The 22,949-nt window shown below is 54.2% G+C and overlaps 1 protein-coding gene across 5 annotated transcripts in view; it reads left to right on the forward strand.

Annotated features, from left to right (window-relative positions):
- Positions 1–19,473, forward strand: part of CRACR2A (calcium release activated channel regulator 2A) — a 113,585-nt gene extending 94,112 nt beyond the window's left edge. For all 5 annotated transcript variants that reach the window (XM_007170218.2, XM_057556481.1, XM_057556484.1 and 2 more), the window contains 6 exons: positions 4,044–4,176; positions 9,093–9,174; positions 9,279–9,393; positions 15,292–15,393; positions 17,503–17,579; positions 19,108–19,473. In XM_007170218.2, coding sequence (XP_007170280.2) covers positions 4,044–4,176; positions 9,093–9,174; positions 9,279–9,393; positions 15,292–15,393; positions 17,503–17,579; positions 19,108–19,192 — 594 coding nt within the window. In that variant the 3' untranslated portion in view covers positions 19,193–19,473. The remainder of the gene's footprint in view (positions 1–4,043; positions 4,177–9,092; positions 9,175–9,278; positions 9,394–15,291; positions 15,394–17,502; positions 17,580–19,107) is intronic.
- Positions 19,474–22,949: the final 3,476 nt, after the last annotated feature.

The following is a 22,949-nucleotide window of genomic DNA, read 5'->3' on the forward strand; positions in this document are numbered from 1 at the left end:
TGTGTCCCTCGGGTACCACCCTTCTCTGCTCTGCCGAGTGTCATGATGGAGACTCGGGGGTCTGGGGACACTCCTAACAACTTCTGTTGTTGGCCCCTATGTGTTTTTTTCTGATTCAGATTCTGCATTTATAGAGTAGGACAGAGCCTCTGCTGGGCAATTAGCGTCAGCTGTCACATGCTTTAAAAATGGTACCTCTTCTGGTCCGTTCTGTAACCGCTCCCTGCAGGCCAGTCCCTGCTGGGGAAGTCTGTGCACCATTGCTTTTCCCTCGGTTCCTAATCAGCTCGCCTCCTGCTCCTCCCGGCGGTGTGACCCTCCACTCCCACCCTCCGTCCCCGCGCCCCCAACCAGCTCTCCCTGCTGAGTTCTCCGGGAGGAAGCCGCAGGGACCGTCCTCCTCTGGATCACTGCAGATGCTCCTCACCTTGTCTGTGACCCAGGCCTTGGAATTGGCTCCTCAGCCCTCCCCTTGCCCGCTACTGGACCCTCTAGAACAGTTCCCTCACCCTGTGGCGGCCTTCAGAGCTGAGCGGTCCGAGTGATGCGTTAGCATGTGTGCCAGTGAGCCCTCTCCAGCCCCTGCACAGGGACTTCTTGGCCTCGGTTATCATTCTTGGGCCTGGATTAAGATTCATGCCTACAGACCACTCCTCTGGAGGGCCCTGGGCCAAGGGAGGGGGGAGAACTTGGTGGGTGGGGCCCTTGGTGGGTGGGGCATCCCTCCTACACCCCCTTGTACATCCCCAAAAGTGCACAGACTACACTTGCTGGCAGTGGGCACAAACAGGGCTTTAAATACCCCACAATAGCTCCCCAAATGTGAAAGAATGTTAAGAGGTCCACGGGAGACGGGGTGAAGGGAGAGGCTGAGCGTCCGTGTCTGCCGTGGCATCTGATCCTCGCAGTTGTCGGATGAGGGGCATCAGAGATCTGCTCTCCCCTTAGGCAGGTGGGGAAGTAGAGCACAGAGCGAGGAGGCCCACCCAGCCTGCAGTGATGGGAGCCCAGCCTTCTCACCCACCGCTCTGCATCCCCACCGGCTGCACCGGGATGCGCTGCCGTTTAGCTGGGACGGAAACTGCAGCAGAGAGGAAATGCATCTGCTGGAAGTCAGTCACACAGCAGCCTCAACAGAGGGTCCCTTGCAAGGCCGCTGAGCCATCAATTGGTACCAGCTTTCGGGAAAGTAGTTCGATAATAGGAATCAAGAACTTTAAAGGTCCGCCTCCTTTGAACCGGCCCTCCTACTTCTAGCAACCTTTCCTAAGGAAATAACCAAAATCAGACAAAAATTTAATTCAAGAATGTAAGTAGGGCTTCCCTGGTGGCGCAGTGGTTGAGAGTCTGCCTGCTAATGCAGGGGACACGGGTTCGAGCCCTGGTCTGGGAAGATCCCACATGCCGCGGAGCGGCTGGGCCCGTGAGCCACAACTGCTGAGCCTGCGCGTCTGGAGCCTGTGCCCCGCAACGGGAGGGGCCGCGACGGTGAAGGGCCCGCGCATCGCGATGAAGAGCGGTCACCGCACCGCGATGAAGAGTGGCCCCCACTTGCCGTAACCAGAGAAGGCCCTCGCACGAACCGAAGACCCAACACAGCCAAAAAAATAAATAAATAAATAAATAAAGTAACTATAAAAAAAAAAAAAAATTAAAAAAAAAAAAAAAAGAATGTAAGTACATAAGAGCAACTAATTGAAAAAACAACAATAGGGACATAAATTAGACTATATTAATTTAATAGAATGTTATATAGTGCTATTAAAAATCACATTTTTGGAAAACTTCAGTGACTCAGAAATATTTATATATAATTTAATAACATAGGAACAAATAGAAAATTATACATAAATTTATATTATATATAATAATATGAATAAAGTATACATAGTATATCAGATTTCTCTCAAAAAACATATATTGATTCATCTATATAAAAAAGAAGCCTGGGGCTTCCCTGGTGGCGCAGTGGTTGAGAATCTGCCTGCTAATGCAGGGGACACAGGTTCGAGCCCTGGTCTGGGAAGATCCCACATGTCGCGGAGCAACTGGGCCCGTGAGCCACAACTACTGAGCCTGCACGTCTGGAGCCTGTGCTCCGCAACAAGAGAGGCCGCGATAGTGAGAGGCCCGTGCAACGCAATGAAGAGTGGCCCCCGCTTGCTGCAACTAGGGAAAGCCCTCGCACAGAAACGAAGACCCAACACAACCAAAAATAAATATATAAATAAAATTAAAATGCAAAAAATAAATAAATAAAGAGCTATTCTTTAAAAAAAAAAAAAAAGGAAAGAAGCCTGGAAGAAATGCATCCAAATAGGAATAGTGACCATTTCAGGGTTGGGGGGTAAATTATGAATAGTTATTAATTTCCCCTCTGCTAAGTTTCCTAATTTTAGAAATTAGTATGTATTACTTTCATTCTTTAAAGCTTAAAAAAAAAAAAAACAAACAGCGGTGGGAAGGAGGAGGAGAACAGACCCCCTGACTTGCCAGCGGAGGGAGACTTTCTCCAGCCCCTCCCCACAATTTTGTTGTCTCACTGTCGTTCCCGGGCAGGTGGATTGTCCCCCGGGTTAAGGGCAAGAACTGGAATAGCTTCGCTGCTCCTGTGAGGTGGGTCCTTCCCCCAACCGAACCATCACCGGGTTGATTGCATCCTGTCTTCGGAATAAGCGTCCTGCGGGAGGCGGGGGCCAGGGTGAGGGGAGCGCAGAGCGAGGTCAGCCACTGCCTCTGCAGCCAAGACCAGCTCCTCCCACCGTCCCCGGGCCTCGGGTGGACCAATGGCTGCGCTGAGCTTTAGTCTCAAACAAAGGACGAATGGAGCACGAGCCTGGCAGAGAGTGGCGCTTGTGCATTGCAGGAATAAAGAGACTGGGGCCAGGGCAGCGTTTCTGAGTGTGGGTTTCTCTTTTTTTTGAAGTTGGGTTTAAATTCCTGTAATTGACCTTGAATTCCCTCCTAAGTACAGCATGGAATTGATTTCTCCCCAAAAGGCTGTTAATGGCTTTTCTCTGAAATTCAAGTACTGCTAATATCTGCTGCTCCTCCACTATGGTATTTGCTCAACGAGAGGAGCTAATTCCCCCCAAATCCACTTCCAAACAGATTCTAACAAGCCTCCTCATCTGGCCTGGCAGTGCTGGGCTGGGCCAGAAGGCAGGATTTGGGGGAGCGCGCGGCTTTCTGGACTTAATGACCATTCGGAGGGAGGACCCTGTGCTGGTCTTCACTCTGCCTCTCACTCACGCGGCATCCTGGAGCAAGTCCATTTCCCGCTGGGCTGTAGCGTGCCAGAGTAACAGGCAGGCCAGTTCCCAGTCTCTTCCGCTGCTGGCTGGAGAAGCAGCGCCATGACTGTGTTCTGGAAAGTTCTTCCCGTAGCCTGGCATCTTGGGATTTCCCAAGCTACTGAGTGGAGACTGTCTTGCCTTATTTCCAGGGCAGGCAGGGACCGTAGATGGAAGGTGAGCTGGGACAGAAGGGCAGCATGCAGGGAGGCGAGCGTGTCCTCCATCCGGTCTGGGCTTTCAGTGACGGGGCAGAAACGAGAGGCCCGGCCCCAGCCTGGGATGCTTCTGCCCCCGAGTTATAGACAAGCCGTCTTTTTCTCTCTCCCCTTCCCCTGCAAACACCCCACCTTGTCCTCCCCACCCACCCTCTGCAGAGAATCTCTGCTTCCCCCTTAAGCCCCAGACCAGAGCTCCCCGCACCCCAAAACCCTGGACTCCTCGTCCGTGCTCTGGGCACTGGGAACATCGTGCCGTGACTATCTGTACACGTGGCCGCCTTCCCTCCACCACACACCCGGCCCAGCACAGGGCCTGCAGCACAGCACGTGGGCAACAGTGGTGGAATGAAGGTCTCTCTTCCCGCTGCTGAAGCTGGAAGGAGCCTCGGTGCCCCAAGCCCGAAGCTTCCCGCATCCAAGGCCCGACCAGCCTCCCCAGTGCTGGTTGCGGGTCCCTTTCCGGACAGGTCAGGGGCAGGGATGGCAGGCGGCCGTCCCAGCATTTGACCCTACTGTCTGTCTTCCACAGGAGGAAGGTTCTGTGTCCACCCCAGACCGGCTCTTCAAGATCGTGTTTGTGGGCAATTCCTCCGTGGGGAAGACGTCCTTCCTGAGCCGGTTCTGCGACGGCAGTTTCTCCCCGGGTTCAGCGGCCACCGTGGGTGAGTTCTCGGCCCTGGGCTGGACCCCAGCCCACCTCTGGGAAGGGGCGGCTGTGAGAAGGGTGCGCAGGGAGGGACTTGGAGCCCCGTGGGAGGGGCCGAGGGCTGGGCTGGTAGGTGAGGCCCCCCTCTGCCTGGTGCTCCACGGGGATGGGACCACGAACGGTTCCTGTGCCCAAGATGAGGGGCTCTGAAGTTGGCAAAGGTGGACTTCTGGCCCTTTGTCCCCTCTCTGAGCCTGTCTGTCTTCAGTCATCCCTTTCCCACTTTCTCTGTGTGTGTGTGTGTGCGTGCATGCACACTCGTGTAGACGGGCAGGATGGAGGACAGTGCCTTGGGGGCTTCTTTTACCCATCAGGTTTCCTCCTCCTGCATCCCGGGCCTGCTGGGTGACAGCGGGAGTCCATTGTGGACGCTCGTTAAGCTCAGCTACTAATAGCTGATCAGGGCTTCATGCGCCTCCATTATTATCTCGGGCAATTCTGTATTTAGATAGGAGCCTTTGCCCCTTCACCCAGAGGTGCTTCTTGCATTGGAGTATGTGGTAAGACCCAAGGGCATATTGACCGTTTAGTTTCTACCAAGGTGAATCACTCGAGCAAAAAACACAATGAATCCTTTGGGTGCCTTCTATGTGCCCTTTAACCACGCTAGGTCAATTATATTAAAAATACATTGATATGATCTGAATATTTCCCATGGGTTTTGATATTTATCATTTCCATCTGTCTTCCCAACAACCCTGAAATGCAAGCATTGCCATCAGCCCAATGGACAGACCAAGACACTGAGGCCCAGAGAGGTCCAGAGGCGGGTCCTCATTCCCACCAGCTGGTTGGTGCTGATACTGGTCCCGACCCAACCCCACATGCGCCCCTGCTGTCCCAGCCCACTGTCTCCCTAACAGTATTGTGCTGTGCGTGCTCAGAGCCCAATTTCTGCCACAGGAGGCGGACAGAGGCTGGCACAGGCAGGGGAGGCTGCTAAGGTCCAGTGGGGCATCGGAAGTCCCGGACCTTCATCTCAGCTCTGCCACTGATCAGCTGTGTGACCTCGGGAGAAGGTGTTTTCCTTTTCGGCTTCAGTCTTTCCTCACCTGAAAAAAATGAGAGATCTGAACCGGGCCAGCCAAGACTGCTTCCAAGCCCAGGGCTCTGTCCAGACCACCTCTGACCCCTGGAGGTCTCACAAGCTGGCCCTCCAAGACAATCCGAGACAAACTTTCCTGCCGCAGAGCCTGCCTGGGGAGAGTCTGGTCTCTTCCTCCAGGATAACCTGACGGGCCCTTCCTTCCAACTTGCTTCCTACAGGTGGGTCTCTTCCCACGACTGTAGGCGCCCTGTTCTTACTGCTGAGCCTTTGCGGTTTCCGGATCCGGAGCCCCTCCTGCCCCACCCAGAGAATGGGCGCATCCCAAGGTGAAGAATCGGGACTCTGATGGCAAGACGGCCCAGAAGAGCCTGGCCTCGTGCGGCCGGAAGGGATGGCTAGGAGTGACCCCCGTGTGCCGAGTGTGGTGACACAGGAAGCAGCGGCTGCAGAGCTGGACTGGCCCGCCCTGGAGCGTTCCATGGGGTGGCCGCAGAACCACCCCTGAGGTCACAGCGCGGGCACAGGCTGTGGGAGCAGGGGAGGGATGCCGCAGCCCCCAGGGGCGGCCGTCCGGCGGTGCACATGGTGCCTCTCCTGTTGGTAAAATCAGGGAATCGGGGTCTGCTTACACCTCCAACTGGTGCCCCCGAGATGGAAAGCTCTGAAAAAGAGAAAATCAGACTAATTTGCACTCCCCAGGAGGCCAATTATGGAAACACCTACAATTTAGGAAGGGGAAAAATATCAAAGTTTCCAAATCTGGAACGCCCTTCATCGAGCTGTGCAAAACGAGCCAGAGCAGCAGCTGCAATTAGCCTCCCCGGCACACGTGTCAGGGAGCTGATGTCACACCAGCCGCCTGGAAGATGCTCCCTTTAAAGACACAGATGAGCCACCGAGTCCTGGGCTCAAGCAGGCCAACCCCTGTCAAGCACAGCAGCCCTGGGCGCTCAGCACAGCGCCAGCAGGGGCGCGGTGGTGCCTTAAAGCTCTCCTCCATCACCGAAGGGCCTTCCTGATCGCCCAGCCCCTCATGAGCACGTGACCTGTCCTCCACCTTCGGCTTGTGCGCGGTGTGGCTTCCACGATGCAACAGTTTGTCTCGGGGCGCCCCTGCCTTCCCCGCCTTAGCACCAGCGGATCCCTTGTAAAGCAGGTGTGTGGGCCCTACAGGTGTCCTGGAGACATCAAACGATGGCGCTTGCAGAACGTTGGAGCTCATTTTGTCAATGAGAAGAGTGGCTGCCAGCGGCTAAGGCTCTAGAACCCCGGACTCTGAGTCCAGAGCTTTTTCCGAGGCCCTGCCTTGGTTCATGGCCCTGCTTTAAACCACGGCCCGCGGCCCAAGGTGTTTCTTCTGCCCTCTCCTGGGCACCAGTCCGTTTCCATCCCTCTCCTCGACTCCACAGAGAAATCCCGAGAGCTTCCCCTCCGGGACATCTCGCTGGCACTCCCCGCTCCCAAGCCCTCCTGCTTGGAATGACCTGTCCTGTCCAGAAAGGTGAACGCCGCCCTTCCTGGGGTCCATCACCCACAGCTCTGACCCACACATCCCACACACAGCACACTCCACGGTGATGGGGCCCCCGAGGTCCAGTCCTCACTCAGGAACCACTGGGGTTGCAAGTCGGGGGTCACCTCCACGTGTTTGCTGAATGCTACAGCTGGACGTAAAATCATGGACACCCAACTTCCCTCCAGCACCCCCGTCACACCTCAGTTTACAGATGGGGAAAGTGAAGCCTCCCAGATGGGGTGAAGTCACGTCGTCGAGGTCACACAGCTGGTCAGAGGCAGGACTGAGGCAGGAACGTGGGGTCTGGGCTCCCGGACCGTTGGAATGGGTGCAGGGGGGGGTCTCAGAAGTCCCTCTGGTACCTCATCACTCTGTGCAGCCTCTCCTGCTGGACGCTGACTCCCCGTGTCCTCCCAAACCCCACACATCCCTTGGGCTTGTTCGTCTGCTTCCCGGCCTGCGGGTCTGAGGCTGCAGGGAGGGCTACCTCGTGGACCAGCGGGGACTCGCCAAGCTCCTGGTCCACCAAGCTCCCTGCAGGACAAGCTCCCCGTCCTCCAGCAGAGCGATTACCAGTGAGGTCGAGGGACCCAGCCGTCCCTCCACCACCTGCCTTTCCATCAGAGAGAGGGCTCATCCTCGGGGGCTTCAGATCAGGCCCCGAAGGTGTGATGACCGCGGCTGGCTTTCCCCTGGGTTGTTATCAGGCTGTGGGCAGCCCCCCGGCCTCCCAGAGCACCGATGGGGGAAGCCCTACCGCTTTAGCTAAGAAAACACCCTTGGGTTTGGTTCCCATCTGTTCTGATGGGAGCATTTAGCCTTGGACTTTCTAGGTGAAACGAAGCTGCCAGGGGCCCCGTGCCCAGGGTACAGCTATGAAAAGAGCAGTGAGCCTCAGAACTGGGTTTGCAACTCGCTGAGCCTGCTGACCAGCTTGGGCAAGGCTGGGCTCCTGCTTCCTTATCCTTCTATGGTTTGGGACGAGAAGGGGGGTGCACGTGTGTGCACGTGTGAGTATGGGTACGTGTGTGTGTGCACATAGCAACCTGCACATGGATGTCCCAGGGGAGCGCGGTGAAGAGGGAGAGATGGCACATGGAAACTGGGGATACCAAGCATTCTACCAATGGGACACGTCCCTCTTTTCGTTACCCAGACACGCGCATCCTCTCTCTGACTCTTCTGTGAGCCCAGGGCTTCTGCAGTCCTGCTAACATTCTAGGAGCAGATGACCCTCCCATCTCTCCTCCCCTGCCCGGCCCCTCACACACTCGCCTTTGCCTGGAGACCATGGCGGGGATGCCCTTTTCCATCGACTGCCTCTTTGTTGTCTGTCTGTCAGTCTGTCTGTCTGTCTCTATCTGGCCAGGCTGCTGTTGCTGTCCCCTGAGCCCTCCAGAGTAAGGACCCCAGAGGCTGGGCCTTTTAGAGGTTGGGAGGGGATGCCCTCTGGTTCCAAGATCTGATGCCTTAAGGGGGAAAAACGTTTTAAAACCTGGTTGAGCATCTGTGAACATTCTCACAGGGTGTAGGAGGGAGGAGTGTTTGTTATCAAAGCACCTACATTTAGGTCCTCTGTCTGAGGGCTGCTGTGGGGTCCACAGTACATCTCCCTGCCCTGCACCCTCTCTCTGGGATCCATGACTCCAGGTAGGGTCACAGCTTCAGAGGGAGGATTGCAAGTGGCCTGATGGCTGGGATTAGGAGCTCTGATTCCATCTCTAAGGGGGATTTGCCTCTGATTCCCTCCCCCACCCCTTTTCTTCTCTTCCGTCCCTCCCTCCACCTGCCAAGCCCTCCCCTCCTGCCCCTCTCCTCCACCTACCTTCTCATCACCACAAGGGGAGTCTGAAAGTGTGATCCATCCCCCAGGGATATTCGGATTTTACTATGGGAACTTTGAAAAGGGTTCTAGGGAGAAAGAAGAAAAGGGAGGGAGGGAGGAAGGAATCTGAGGACAGTCTTTCTGTTGCTCCATCTTCCCAAGGAGGGAGTAAATGATGATTCTTTGCGTTGGTAGATTGCTTTTCCGTATGTGATCTCATTTGATCCCTAAAGAGGGTCTGGATTACACTGCAGTGAAAAGCCTGCGGTTCAGAGAGGCTCCGTGACTGGATCAAGGTCCCACAGCCGGTCAGCGGCAGAGACAGGACCAGAACCCAGGTCCCGGGCCTCCCGGCCCAATGCTCTGTCCCGGCCCACACCACCTGTCAGGAGCTGCAGGGGGAGGGCCGCCCCTCGGGCTGATGGGATTCCAGGCTGGGGCGTGGCTTCCGGACTTGGACATGATGCTCGGCTCCCCCCGCAGGCATCGATTACCGCGTGAAGACCGTGAGCGTGGACGGCTCGCGGGTGGCCCTGCAGCTGTGGGACACGGCGGGGCAGGAGAGGTGAGGACACCCCCGCCTCCCGGGTAACCCCGCCTCTCCTCTCCCCGCGGGGGCGGGCTGTGGCGGCAGAGGAGGCCGCGCACGTGACCCGGCCCTTCGCGCAGGTATCGCTGCATCACCCGGCAGTTCTTCCGCAAGGCCGACGGCGTCGTCGTCATGTACGATCTCACAGCCAGACAGTCCTTCGTGGCCGTGCGGCCGTGGCTGAGCAGCGTGGAGGTGAGCTGGGGGCCTCCGGGCGGCCCCTCTTCCTGGGCCCGCTGCCCTCTCTGGACACCTGACTCACACCCCACCTTCTCCGGGAAGAAACCGGTTCAGGCGTCCATGCGTCAGTCCACCCAAGTGCCCAGCACCAGGCTGGTTACTGGGGACCCAAAGGTGAACACGAGAGGTGCGGTCCCTGCCCTCATGGGGGGAGGGACGACTGTATACTAGAGCTGGGAAGAGGCAATGCAAATAGTCTGGGATTAGTAGGGATGGATGGAGAGAAACTTAAAGAACTACGCTTTCTGCCATTAGTAGGGGGCTGTAGTTTCTAAGGCCCCTGTTTTGCAGAGAGCCTGGGATCTAGCCAGGAAGTGAAACGTCTGGTTGAATTTGAAGATGGTGGTGGAGGTGAAGAAATGTCAGAGGGTCTTCATTGCAGCTTGAAGCATGAGTTGGGCCATTCTGCAGAAAGCTGGGCCGAGCACTGCGTGACTGGCCTGTTCCTGCCCGGGGTAGGGCCGAGAAGCATCGCCTGAGCCACTCCCCAGGGGAAGCTAAGCTGAGATGGCAGATCCGTCTGTGGTTAACTCAGAATTATCCATATGCGGATGGGGCTTCTCTGTATATAATTTGTAGTTTGCGTTTTCCTGCTTTAAAATTTTAGCAGAAGGTACAGGTAAATTTTAAATGATGATTCCAAACTCAGATGAACATCAGGATCACTTGTGAAGCTTTCAAACAAAACAGACACCAGGGCCCAAAGAGAATGATTCAGGTCCTGGAAATCCAAAAAACAAAAAAAACCAAAAAAAGCAAAAGTCCCCCAGGTGGTTTTGTTTCTCAGCCACCATGGTTTCCAGCCTAAACAAGTGCTTCTCAAACTCTAATATGCATGAAGCATCTCCTGGAGACCTGGTTAAAATACAGATCCTGGGTCAGCAGGTGTGGGCTGGGGCCTGAGATTCTGCATTTCTAACAAGCTCTAACAAGCCAATGCTGCTGGTCCAGGGACCACACTTTGAGAAGCAAGATTCTAAATCCTTTTCAAAGATGTTTGTGTTCCTTCACCAAGGATTCGCGGGGCACGACCCACGTGCCCAGCCCGCGCCACGCGCTCTGGAGGACTCGGTGTGATGCACCGATGCAGCGGCCCCAGGGCTCTGCGAGCAGGTGCTGGAGGCTGTGTCAGGTGGGGTTGTGTGTTGAGGATACGGAGCCGTGGCATCATCAATGCAGTTGTTCTCAAGATTCTTGAAAAGCGAAGTCGTTATGCCTTGGCGACCAGCCATCAGAGACAGTCAGGTGTTAGATTAAAACTTGACACCTTGTTGGATCGGAGGGGAACTGAAAATAATCAGCACTTGATGTTTGTGGCTCACCTTGAATGTCCATAGCGCTCCCCGTGTTTCCGCCTTGCCGGGAGAAGGGAGGGTGGAGGGGGAGCTTTAATAACAGGCTTTGGGTTCAGAAGCCTTATTGTTAAGTGAATGGTGGCCAGCTGTTCCCAGCGCCCCTTCCCCCACCAACCTGAAAAGCTGTACCCAAGGAAAGGGCTGAAATTGCCACGGATTATACACGGCAAAGACTGACTCCTAGGTTGTGTCGGGCAGGAACAGCTGCTGGGGAGGCGTGGAGTTCCCTGCAAAGGACATTTTCATCGTCCCAGCCCAGCCACCGCCTGGCCGTGAAGCGTGGGCCAGTCACTCCATGAAGGGGTGGACCAAAGGGTCTGGAAGGTTCCTCCTGGCCCCCGCATTCTATAGGGGCTGGTACTTGACCCTCTGGGGGGCCGGGATGGAGCAAGTGTGTGTGGATGAGAGAACCCTGCCAGCCCGGAGGGAACCAAATGCCTTGGGCACAAGAGAAGGGGCGACTGCTCTGCTTTATGAGGTGTCCTGCCCCACCCCCCCTCCTCTCCCACCTCGGCACCTTTACCTGGCCCGCAGGCCTCCTGCAGAAAAGACCCAAGCGGGGCCCAGACACACTCTGTGCTGATTCTCCCGCCATTTAGCTTTCCTGTGCACTTCCAGGAAATCAAAGCAGTTAGACCTTCCTACCAACTCAGCATCCCCCACCCTCCTGACCACCAAATCTCTGCCGCGTGGTACTGGTCTAACCAGTCCCATCTAGAGGAGAAACTGGTCAGGCTCTAAGGGCCCCATGTTTAGACCGTGAGGCACCCTGGACATCTGAAGACGTTGGGGCCTGTATCAGGTAGAGAAGATAGGATGTGGTACAAGCCCAATGGGCTGGTATTTCTCCCGAATCCAGATGTTTGGTCCGCAATGTCTGCAGTCCTGGCGTGTTAACATCTCGTTTGGATCTTTCTGTCATCCCAAGAGCACTGTCCTGTTAGGCCTATGCATCAAGGAAGTGGCATCGGACCCAAGTCATCAACCAGCAAGGCCAGTGCCTCTGAGCCAGAAAAAAAACAGGGAGATTAATCTCACATAGCCTCTTGTTTTATAGTTCTGCAGCTTTCCTCTCCCTTCCTGGATGGCTGACTGGCTCTCACTCTGTGATCTTTGTCACCGGTGACAATGTACAGCACACGGCAAAAAATAGCAGTTTGATTTTTTTTTTTTTCCCACGTTCCAAGTTGAGCTCAAAGTGCCGGCAGTTGAGAACGAACTACGCAAATAAATCTTGTTTTGACTCATCGTCCAGGGGGGCGGATAAATATGGAAACCCCCAAGATATAATTTTGCAGTCATTTTCTTCTGAGCATAAATGCATGCTTTAATGTGCTGAGAAATTTTTTTGTTCTGCCTCTGGAGAAATAGCAGCACTCGCCTGGCTAAGTACTTTTTCTTGCCTCCCAGCAAATAGGTATTCACACACACACACACACACGCACATGCACACACATACACACGCACATACACACGCACACACATACGTGCGCGCGCGCACACACACACACACACACACACACACACTGCAACCAACCAAATGCAACAGCTGCACGTCCTGAGCTGAAAGCCAACCCTTGCTCTGAGTTGACAGCTCCTGTAAGTGAAAATCAGAGACGGGGAATCTTTTGAATTTCAACAAGTCTGTCTTCCAAGAAGTTCAAGTTCAGAGAAAGGTAACTGAAGTGGTGGAAGGCGGAGAGGCTAGAGGGAGGACAGAAGCCAGCTCTGGAGCCCACCTCACAGCTCAGGGATCCGGGTGGGTCCCACAGAGAGACGTGGCAGAGCCGGACAGAGCCTGGGCCTCCTGCACAGAGACTGTGGCCAGCCCGGGAGCTGCCCTCTGACCTGGTGTGCCCATGGGACTTTAGCAACACCTATAAAAATGTCTGCAGACATTGGGTGGCCTTAGACTTAGTCACCAAAGGAGGTGCTCTTTGGACTTTTAAAAGTAAGTGTGGCTTCATCTGGTGGATAATTATGAGCCTCTTTGTCCAAGCAGTGGGCAGGCCAACACCCTCGTTAAGTAGGTGAATGGTGCAAAGTGTAGGCAAAAAGCTCAAGTCTCGAGGTTCAAGCCAGAGAGGACCATGAAACCCCCAGCCCAGCCCCAGTGCCTCCTGTGTCGAAGGGTGACCTGGGGCCGGGGTGAGGGTGCCTGGCTGTCTGCAGTGGGTAGCACACGCCCTGGCCTTATGTGTGTTCTCACTTATTTTTGCCACGTCTTTGGAGATAGGCCTAATTCTCCTACATCAGCACAGGCCAGGGCCCTGGGAGGGGACACGAGGGGTCCAGAGAGTTTGTATAAGAGGGGAACGCTGCAAAGAACAGAAAACCACCGCTCCAGCTGGGGCCTGGGCTTTTTTTCCCTGCTCCTTCTAAGCTCTTTTATTTTTATTTTTTTAGCCAGGAATCACTTTAGGAAGGAAGGCGGCCTCTGCTTTTCCAAGAGGCAGCCCTGCTGCTCGTGGTGCAGGGCCCAGATGCTGGGCTGACTGTTCCTACCTCATCCTATCGGGTCATTCAGGACCCGGCATCCCCTTTGCAAGGGAGGAACAAGCCATCACCCGTAACAAGTAATACCAGATTCCAGGCTAGAATCCCACCCTGGGATTTCAAGTCTGATGCTCTTATTTTCAGAGCATTTCCATGTCAAGAAACCCCACCAGCCTTAGTCATTCCTCACACATCCATCTACAAATATCTCTCGCGCGCGTGTGCTCCAAATAGCAAGTCTTTTGGCCCATATTCCTGCTTCTTCCTCTTTTCTTCCTTTTCTGTGAAAAGCTCTCCGCACAAGTTTCTGCGGCACAGCACGGGTGGGGGACGGGGTATTCCCGGTACCCGCAGTCTGGTCAAGAAGGAGCCTCAGGGTCCACGCACGTAGCCGTCAGTGGGTTTCTCACTCGCAGATAACTGGAATATGGCGAAGTCTACCCAACACATCCACCACCATGTGCATAAGTCAGTCTACTTCTGAAGGGTCAGAAGGCACTGTGAGATCTTGGGCCTCTGAGTCATCGTTACGAACGTTCATTACCATCTCACCACGAATATGTGGAAATACTGCCTTTAGAGAGTTCTGGTTAATGAGACACTAAATAGCAGGGAGGTCATTAGAAATAAGAATTCAGAGCCAAGGATTAGAGAAAGGTGGCCCCGTATACTAAAGGGTGGGTCCTCATAACGCTAACTTTGTTGGATGTTCTTTTGGATTCTCTGAGCTTTAACATTCTCATTTAATACATGAGAGGTTTTTTCACTGCTGAACTGCAATAAAAATGAATGTGTAGATTGAGGAACCACGGAGGCTTCATTTCGAATGTGATGCTATTTAAACCCGAAACAGGTGACCTGTCAGATGGACCATGGACATTTATTTGACGGGGTCTAGGGTAAAGCAGCCGAACTGTTGGCGAAACTAGCCGCCGGCAGGCTTCTGGTGTCCCACGGCCTTCTCTACTTAGTGAAACAGAGCTGCAGTGAATACCTATTTATTACCAAATTATGATTAAAAGCCCCTAATTAAATATCTCCCAAAGCAAAAATAACAACCTGTGTAAATGTGAACATTACCATATTGACTCACTCAGTAGCTATGCGTCCTGGGCCCTTGGGGTGCAAAGACCCTGGGGTGCAGGGACCCTGGGATGTAGGGTGCAGGGACTCTGGGGTGTAGGGACCCTGGGATGCAGGGGCCCTGGGGTGCAAAGACCCTAGGGTTCAGGGACCCTGGGGTGCAGGCCCCTGGCTGATATGACACAGGACACAGCCCCTGGAGGAGTAAGTAGGGTTGAGCCCTGGAATAAACCTGTTCTTCTGGCCCATGAAGTGCGACTGCTCTGGCCCCCGTTCTTCCGGATCAGGGCTCCTTCAGAGCCAGGGCACCCAGGACGGGGGTCCCCATGGGGTGACCTCCAGGGAGGCACATGACAGTCATGTATCACGCGCTGTGGACCCAAGACCGTGACTCGGATCTGGACCCAGCCCTCGGGGAGCTACGTGCCCAGGTCAAGGCCGCCGGAGGTACGCTGCTGACCGTGCAGCCCCTGGACCACCTCAAAAGCCCATTGAGCAGCTCCTTGTTCATTCTGGTCACATCGATCGAGTCTGGTCACTTGGGAACGCCCTCGGGGGCTCCGTACGGGCACCTATGGTGTCAGCGTCAGCTATGCCCTCATCCTGCTCCCAGTGCCAGCTCACGGGGAGGCTGCATGTTCCAGCCAGGACCCGAGGAGCGGGGTAAAGGGTGGTCCCTGCGCTGAGAGGGCTGGGAGGCACCCAGAGGCAGCCTTGAGCACCTTGCAGAAGCCCGGCAAACGGGGGCTCTGGGAGATGGTGGTCCCCTCTGTGCTTTGGGGTGACTCTGTTATCGCCGGCCTTTTGGCAGCAGGGGATTCGCAAGCTAGTTTGTGTCTTTGCAGCCAGTGTTTCCACCTGCCCTTCCCGGTTCTCCTTAAGGATGCTTCTCTCAGTTGGGGGATTATCTGTTCTGCAGGAAGCTGTGGGAGACCGCATTCCCCTTCTTCTGCTGGGCAACAAAGTTGACAACGAGAAAGAGCGGGAAGTGCCGCGGGGCCTGGGAGAGCAGCTGGCCAAGGTGAGGGGCGAGCATCCCCCTGGGACAGGGAGGGACCCCGAGGGGAGTCGGGCATGTGCCCAAGAGCCGGTGTGGGAACCTTCTCTGGGAGCCCCACGTGGAACTTTCCGCAGAGAACTTGACTCAGGTGTGGGGAATTTCCCAGATTCTCTTCCTTGGAACTCAGAATTATGAATCCTCAGATAGTAGGAAGTTACTTATTTCAGTCCCCTAGCTGATCCTTGAATCCCATCATCTGTGTTTCCCTACTTGGTTGCCTTCAGGGATGAAATACTCACTACCTGTCGGGCAGCGTGCTCTTCCTTGGGCAGCTCTGTTAGAGCATCCATCCTTCCTACCAAGACTGAGCGTCAAAGCTGCAAACTCCAGATAAATTCAGGGCAGGCACTGCAAAGCTGACCATTAAAATAAGCATCAGCCCTCTTGCCCAAGCAGGGAACCGTCGCAGCGTGATGGAAATCAGGCAGCAACACAAGCCATGCTCGCTCCTTGGCTTCCTCTACTGCCTCAGAGTGGTTTTCGGGGAACTGTGTGTCTGGGGAGATAGGGCTTCCCAGCCCCAGGATTCCATAACTCTCAGTGTGCTTGCTCCAGACAGGGACTCAGGACCTCAGAGGCTAGGAAGGCAGGCACAGGTGGTGAAACTCAAGGGAAAAAGGAGGAAGAAAGGCCCGCAGCTGCACGTCCACGGGCTGCATCCACGTTTCCCAGCCCAAGGAGCTCTGAGCACAAAGGCTTTTGCATTGCGTTTGGCAGAAAAAACCTGACCGGAACCGATGTGAGGCTATTTATGGGTTTTGTTTACCTCACTTTGAACAAATATTCAAATATTTCACTGAAGAATTATTAATATATTTGATTATAGCGTGCTATCCCAGATCCACAGAGGCTATTATATAATATACATTATAGATAGGTATTCGCTTTATAAAACTCAAAAATTCTGGATTCCAAAATACATCTGGATCCAAGGTTTTTGATTAAGGAACTGCAGACCTGTGTTTTTAGTTTATCATCCCATTTTCTTTTCTTTCTTTCTTTCTTTTTCTTTCTTTCTTTCTTTTTCTTTCTTTCTTTCTTTCTTTCTTTCTTTCTTTCTCACTTTCTCTCTTTCTCTCTTCCTTTCTAGTGAAAAAAAAAACCTGTGGCTCCGAGAAGTTAAGTGATTTATTCAAATTATCACCTGGCCCCAGGGGTGGGGTCGGGACTCGAAGCTGGAAGGCAAATCACGTCTCCCAGTTCTAGGTCCTGTGTGCTGCCCGCGCCCACACAGAGCCTTCATCCTTCCACAGATGGAAGGGGAGTCAGGGCCCAACCGAGGTGTGCAGGGACAAGACTGGGTGAAGGCAGAGGATGGAGCTGGGCCAGCGCTCGCGGGGCCTCCTGACCTGCAACCGCAGAAGTGTCTGCACTCAGCTACCCGACCCCCCAGGGCTCATGCCAGATGCCATTATCATTGTCATTAAGGAAGCAGCAAACCTGTTAATGGGAGTGATAAGTGGAATAAGATGGGCCTTGGCCATGACACCCATACCTCCACTCTCACCGTCCAGCTTCGGCGCAGCAAAGTGATGGACAATTGTCCTGTGGCGCCAGTGCGGACGGCATGGGCAGCCGGAGTATTAATTAACTGGTGTATGAATTAACTGTGCCCGTGTCCTGGGGCAAGCAGGCTGCTGGGAGCCCCGCTGTGACCTGAACAGGCCCACCCGCCGTTTGTACCCTCCTGAGCCTCAGTTTCCCTGCCTGTAAAGTGGGACGGATGTTGCCCACCCTGGCCTCTGTGTCTCGGCCTGCATCACAGGCTGGCGTGAAAAGAAAGGAGCCCGTACATCCCGGACAGCAATTCCAGAAAGTGTAAAACACGAAGGCAGCAGTGTAGGTCCTGTTGTTTTATAGTTGTTACGGCTCCCCTGAGAGATAGTTCCGGAACCTACATCAGTCAGGGAGCACAAGGGACAGAAATCAACCTGGTACAGAGTGGGGAGGGGACGACACAAGGAAGTGAGGGTGTGGTAAGTGCAGAGGGGCATTCTCCCACGCCCCCCATGGCTCCCTCCAGCCCCCACCCCCATATTCTCCTTCATGCCCTCTGTTCTCTGATTCCAGAAGCACAACCTGATCTTCTACGAATGCAGTGCCTATTCCGGTCACAACACCCAAGAGTCCGTGCTCCATCTGGCCAGGTAAAAGACACCACTCACCCGGTCCCTCTGTCCATCTGAGCCGGTCCCTCTGTCCATCTGAGCCGGCCCCTCTGTCCATCTGAGCCGTCTGGGTAGAGCGGCTGGAGGCCTAGGCCTTTGTGTGGGACCCCAGGGGTGAGGGACAGCCCTCCGAAACACAGTGACAAAAAGAAAGCCTCCTTGCCTGTCACCCCGCCCGCCCCCCAACTGCAGTCTTCTTTTTTTTCGTCAAAATCCATTACCTATTTTTTTTTTTTTTAACATCTTTATTGGAGTATAATTGCTTTACAATGGTGCAGTCTTCTTCTGAGCCTTAAAGGCTGCCTTTTTCCCAGGGATCCTCTTTTTAAATGCAAATGATCCTGGGAAAGGTCAGATCAGAGGCCCCTCAATTCCCCTGGCTAATATTTTAGCAGGGATTAGTTGGCAGCCAGCTGGGTTATACTGTGGGCTCCTGGGGGAGGGGGAGGGGGACCCAAGGAGAGGGGCTGCGATGGGGGACGCAGAGGCACCCAAGAGGACAGCACTCAAGAGACCGGTCCCGTAAGTCTCTGCCTGCACTGAGAGTAAGGAAACAGAACCACACAAGCCCCATTTCAATCCTTGGGCAATTCACTCATTCATCCATCTAGGCATCCGTCCACCCCTCCTTCCGTCTGTCCATTCATCCCTCCCTCCATCCATCCCTCCATCCATCTATCCATCCATCCAGCCGGCAAATACTGACTAGTGCTCATTTTGCGCTCAGCCTTCATCTTGGGGCATCTAAAAAATATTTTTATTTGAGTAACTAAGAGCCCAGGACAACTTCTTCAATGCACTGGAGAGGTGGTGGAGTTATGGAAGACCTAGGGAGTTATGGGGAAAATTCTAGGGTTTTCTCTGCCACTGATTCCCGGGGCAAGTCACCCTGCCTTTCTGAGCTTTGCCCCCAGCAAAGGAACATCCATCGTACTTTCCCTGCCCGCTCGAGGGTTGTTGTGAAAATCAGAAGACATGCTTCAGGTGAAAGCTCTTGGAAAGTATAAAGCAGGGATAAGATACTTAATGCTATTTTTAATCCTTCACCTCTTATAGTTAATCTGGAGCTGTGCTCATGCGGGAAGCCCCACCATAAAGTTAATAACCAATAAATATAATTTTTGAGCCTCTGCTGTGTGCTGGGTACTGTGATAGGCTGCAGAGACAAAAGATACAGTCTCTGCCGTCAGCACCTCACCCTCTGCTGAGGTAGCCAGCACAGAAGCAGTGCATTACACCCAGTGATGGGGCTAGAACGGAGAAAGGATCCAAGTGCTGTCAGAGCATCAGGAGAGACTTCCTGGAGGAGGTGTTATGAAGGACCCATATTGACTACACTCTGGCTTTACAAATTATAGTCGTGCACCTGTGCTCACTGGGGGGAGACTTGCAGGACTCTCTCTGATGCTCTGGGGAGGCTGGGTCCCTCCTCATGACCCAGATGGCCTGTAACCTGAGGTGCCTAGCAGCTCCTCTGCTGCTGACACTCTACCTTCCCCTCTCCCAGGATCCTCAAGGAACAAGAAGACACAGTGAGGGACGACACCATTCAGATTGACCGCCCCGCCAAGAAGAAAGCCTGCTGCGGCTGATACAGGCCCCCTAGGACTCCCACCCAGGCCTGAGGCCACGGGGCCTACCCTGCCTCCTGCACAGATGCCCTCACCAAGGCCCACCCAGACCTTTATCCTTGTCAGCGATGTCCCCCACCCCAAAGGAAGGAAAACACAGCCCGTCAGGAAAGCTGTTCTTGGAGCATCTTGGGGTCTTTCTCCCCCTTCTCTGTCTAGACCCAGTTGCCTATTCCTTTCTTTTTTCTCCCCCCAGCTTGGTTTCCTGGGGAAACAACAGATGAGCTTTTCCAGAAAAGCCACCACGTGCCTTTCCCACTTCCCTTCTCGCCCCCTGCCCTTAGGAGCCTCGGCACTGAGGTTGCCATGGCAACTGAGCAAGGCAGACTTGCTGCTTCCTGTAGGCCGAAGACACAGCACTGGGGCAGCTGGTCTGGCCTTGGGGCCTGTTCTCTGGATGGCAGTGGGATACCCTTGGCATGTGCTTCGTGGACGTTGAGACGCCCGCGGGTGTTGAGAAAAGCACACTGGGGCACCTGCATCCTGTCCCACCCTCTCCCCTCAGTGGTCCTGCTCCTTCCCAAGCTTCTGGGCCCCTCCTCTCTCAGCAGCCACTGTTCCTCCAGTATTTGTCCCCTTGGGGTCTCTGGAGCCATGCCTTCCAAAAACCACAGCCTTTGCTCCCCGCCGGCCACCCAGACCCCTGACGCCAAGGTGGAGTGTGGGCGATAGATGTACGCCTGGGGTCAGGGAGTGGGCTTACTAACTGCTTAACTTTGACTAGGAGATGAAAACCAGGGCAACAAAACCATCTGTTGCTAAACAGAGAGGCCATGTCTGAGGGTATAAATAAGTATATATAGCTATGTAAAAGCCATTTTCTAAATGTTTCTCAAAATAGCTCTTCAAAATTGGTACATGATGATTAACAGGGTAGATTGACAGGCAAGCAGGGAGGCCCAACACCAGGTCCACAGTTACTGATTTCACTTTATGTTACTTTTTTCTAGAAGGCTCTATTTTTTTTTTAAAGTGTGGCTGTGATGTTGACATTTTGCTGGGGTTTGAGCGTGAACAGAGGGTAGCTGTCGGCCTTGGCACCCCTGTGAGGGCCCCGGCACAGGGCACTTGGATGGAGGGGACTGATCTGGGCCCGTGTGTGGGCCCGTCCGCTAGGTGGTGAGGTCCCAACCCCTGGCAGCGCTCCAGCGTCACTGGCTGGTGTCCAGGGGGTTGGCGAGGGCACTCTTGCCCTGGCTGGGAGTTTGGATGCAATGATCATAAATATCACTGCCGATGACCATTCTAGGGCTAGACCCAGGCCCCCTGTAGGAAATTGGGTGGTGTCCATGTGCGGTGGGGCATGCAGGAAGGAAGGGAGCAGGAAGTATCCACAGGCCTCCAAGAAGATGATTCAAGATACCTGCACACAGCCAGCCTGACCGTGGGGCGGGAGGGAAAGCCACCGGCCAGAGCTCCCAAGGGTATTCCTGTGGCCTCCTGCCCAAACCAGCCTCAGGGTCAGAGCCCATGGGCCACAAGCCAGCGCCAGCCGCCGTGTGCAGACTTTCTCTCTCGTCCAGCCTTTGTAGGCCCCTGGGAGCCCACAGAGGTGGGGGACAAAAGCCAGCACTGAGCACCAGGAGGGGCCCAGGATCTTGGGCACGCCTGCTCCCTCCCGGGCCCCTGTCGCATCCGTAAAATAAGGGGTGGGCTGTTTGATGCTTCAGGTTCTTCCTGCTCAGAGGGCTTGTGTTCACTGTCTAACTTTTGCTGGCCCCCAGTCCAGGTGTGAAGGGACCCACAGGAAGCTCCTTTCCCTAGGAGGGGGCACTCTGATGGTCTCACTAGTGGGATGGGTCACCCGGGAGTGGCCCTCCAGTGTCTGTGTGTGTGCATGTGGAGGGCGGGTAGAAGAGAGGGGACAGCATGGAGAAAGTGAACAAGCTCTCCGGCTTCTGACAAAAAACAGAGATGTCAACGGGACTCATGGGGCCAGCAGGCTGTACCTGGGGCTCCCCAAGCCCACAGGTGCCCTTATCCCCAGACACTAGTCCCTGGCTTGGGTTTCGAGCAGGGTGAGCTGACCCTAGTGCCTGGCCTTGCAGCATGTTGGGTAAATCCCCACGAACCCTCAAAGATCCAGGCAGAAAGAGGGGCAGGAAGGGTCGTTAGGCCTCTGCTGCTTCCTGCTCCAACCCCACCTGAAAAAAAAATGGCAGAGGGGGACCTCAGAGAGACTCTCAGAAGTTCTGTGTCCCTGGGTCTCAGCTGCCCCTTCCCTCTCTATTCCTTTGAAGCAACCCCCGTGGCCGCCAGCCCGGCCCAGAGCCTAGCACAGTGTGTCAGAAAAGCCTCCTAGCTCCACCCCCTTGCTGCGGGAATGACCCTGAGCAAGTCATTTAAGCAGGTTTCCTGTCTGTCTGTAGACGGGAGGTTTCCATGTCTACCTCACAGGGATGTTTAGGTATCACGGGAGGCAGTGCATGTGAAGTGCCCAGAACACATAGGTGCTGACAAGTAGGGGATATGGTCATTGTCAAGGTCGAGTTTCTGCCCAGACCCCTTGCCTTGCCTCAGTTGCAGATTTAGCAGCAGCTAACACTAAGCGTCCTCCCATAACTGGGAACCGCACAGACACCACCTCGTTTGTGTGCCTGCTTGTCCAGCCTGTTCCCCCGGCTTCTGAGCTTGTGTCCGGCATTGCCTCTTGGCCCTGCCCGTCTTTGTCCTGCGGGTTTCCTGGTTTTCCAGTCGGGCCCACGCCCCACCACTCTCCCTCCCCGCCGTGGTTCTCCCGGCCTCAGCCCGTTCCCGGTGCTTACCCAGGGATGCCCTGTGCTCGTCGGGCATGCTCGCTCCCGATTCCGATTCCTTGGGCTCCTCCCGGGTCTGCTGCTGCCTTCACCCTGAGTGGCCACCACGAGCTCCGTCACCAAACCAACAGCCCTGTCACTTTGCTCCTTGTCCCGCACTTACTTCCCCTCACAGCCCCTCTGGGGTCTTTTCTGTTCCTCTGTGATACCCTGACTTTCTCCCACCTCTCCCCGCCCTGTACTCTTTCCCCAGTGTTCATACCTCCGCCCAATCTTGGACTCCTCTCCCCCCTTCTCTCCCCCCGGCCCACAGGCGGCACCTGCATCCTCCATCATAAATGGCTCAGCCCTTTGTCTCTGTCATGAGTGGTCACTGCTCCAAAGGGTCTTAAGCCAATTTCAGCTAAGGTGTTAATGCCCATGGTGTTCAGGGCCATATTTATATTTTAACAAAGAACTCTAAAGGAGACAAAACTTTAACTCAAAGGAATAAATCCTTAGTGCTAGACTATTAAGCACCATAATGAGTCATGGGGGTGAAATATTTAGGACAGAGCTGCTTCTCCTGTACTCCTCTTAAAGATCTCAGTTTGCTTCATGTACTTTGGGGCTCTATTTCTAAGTTCCTATATATTTTTAAAAAATTTTTATTGGAGTATAGTTGATTTAAAAAGTTGTGTTAGTTTCTGTTGTACAGCAAAGTGAATCAGTTATACATATACATATATCCACTCTTTTTCAGGTTATTTTCCCATATAGGTCTTTACAGAGTATTGAGTGAGTTCCTTATGGTATACAGTAGGTCCTTAGTAGTTATCTATTTTATATATAGTAGTGTGTATATGTCAATCCCAGTCTCCTGATTTATCCTTCCCTTGGTAACCATAAGTTTGTTTTCTACATCTGTGACTCCTTGGTAACCATGTTTGTGTTCTACATCTGTGGCCTCTATTTCTGTTTTG

This window comes from Balaenoptera acutorostrata, chromosome 11 (assembly GCF_949987535.1).
Source record: "Balaenoptera acutorostrata chromosome 11, mBalAcu1.1, whole genome shotgun sequence".
Taxonomy (NCBI): domain Eukaryota; kingdom Metazoa; phylum Chordata; class Mammalia; order Artiodactyla; family Balaenopteridae; genus Balaenoptera; species Balaenoptera acutorostrata.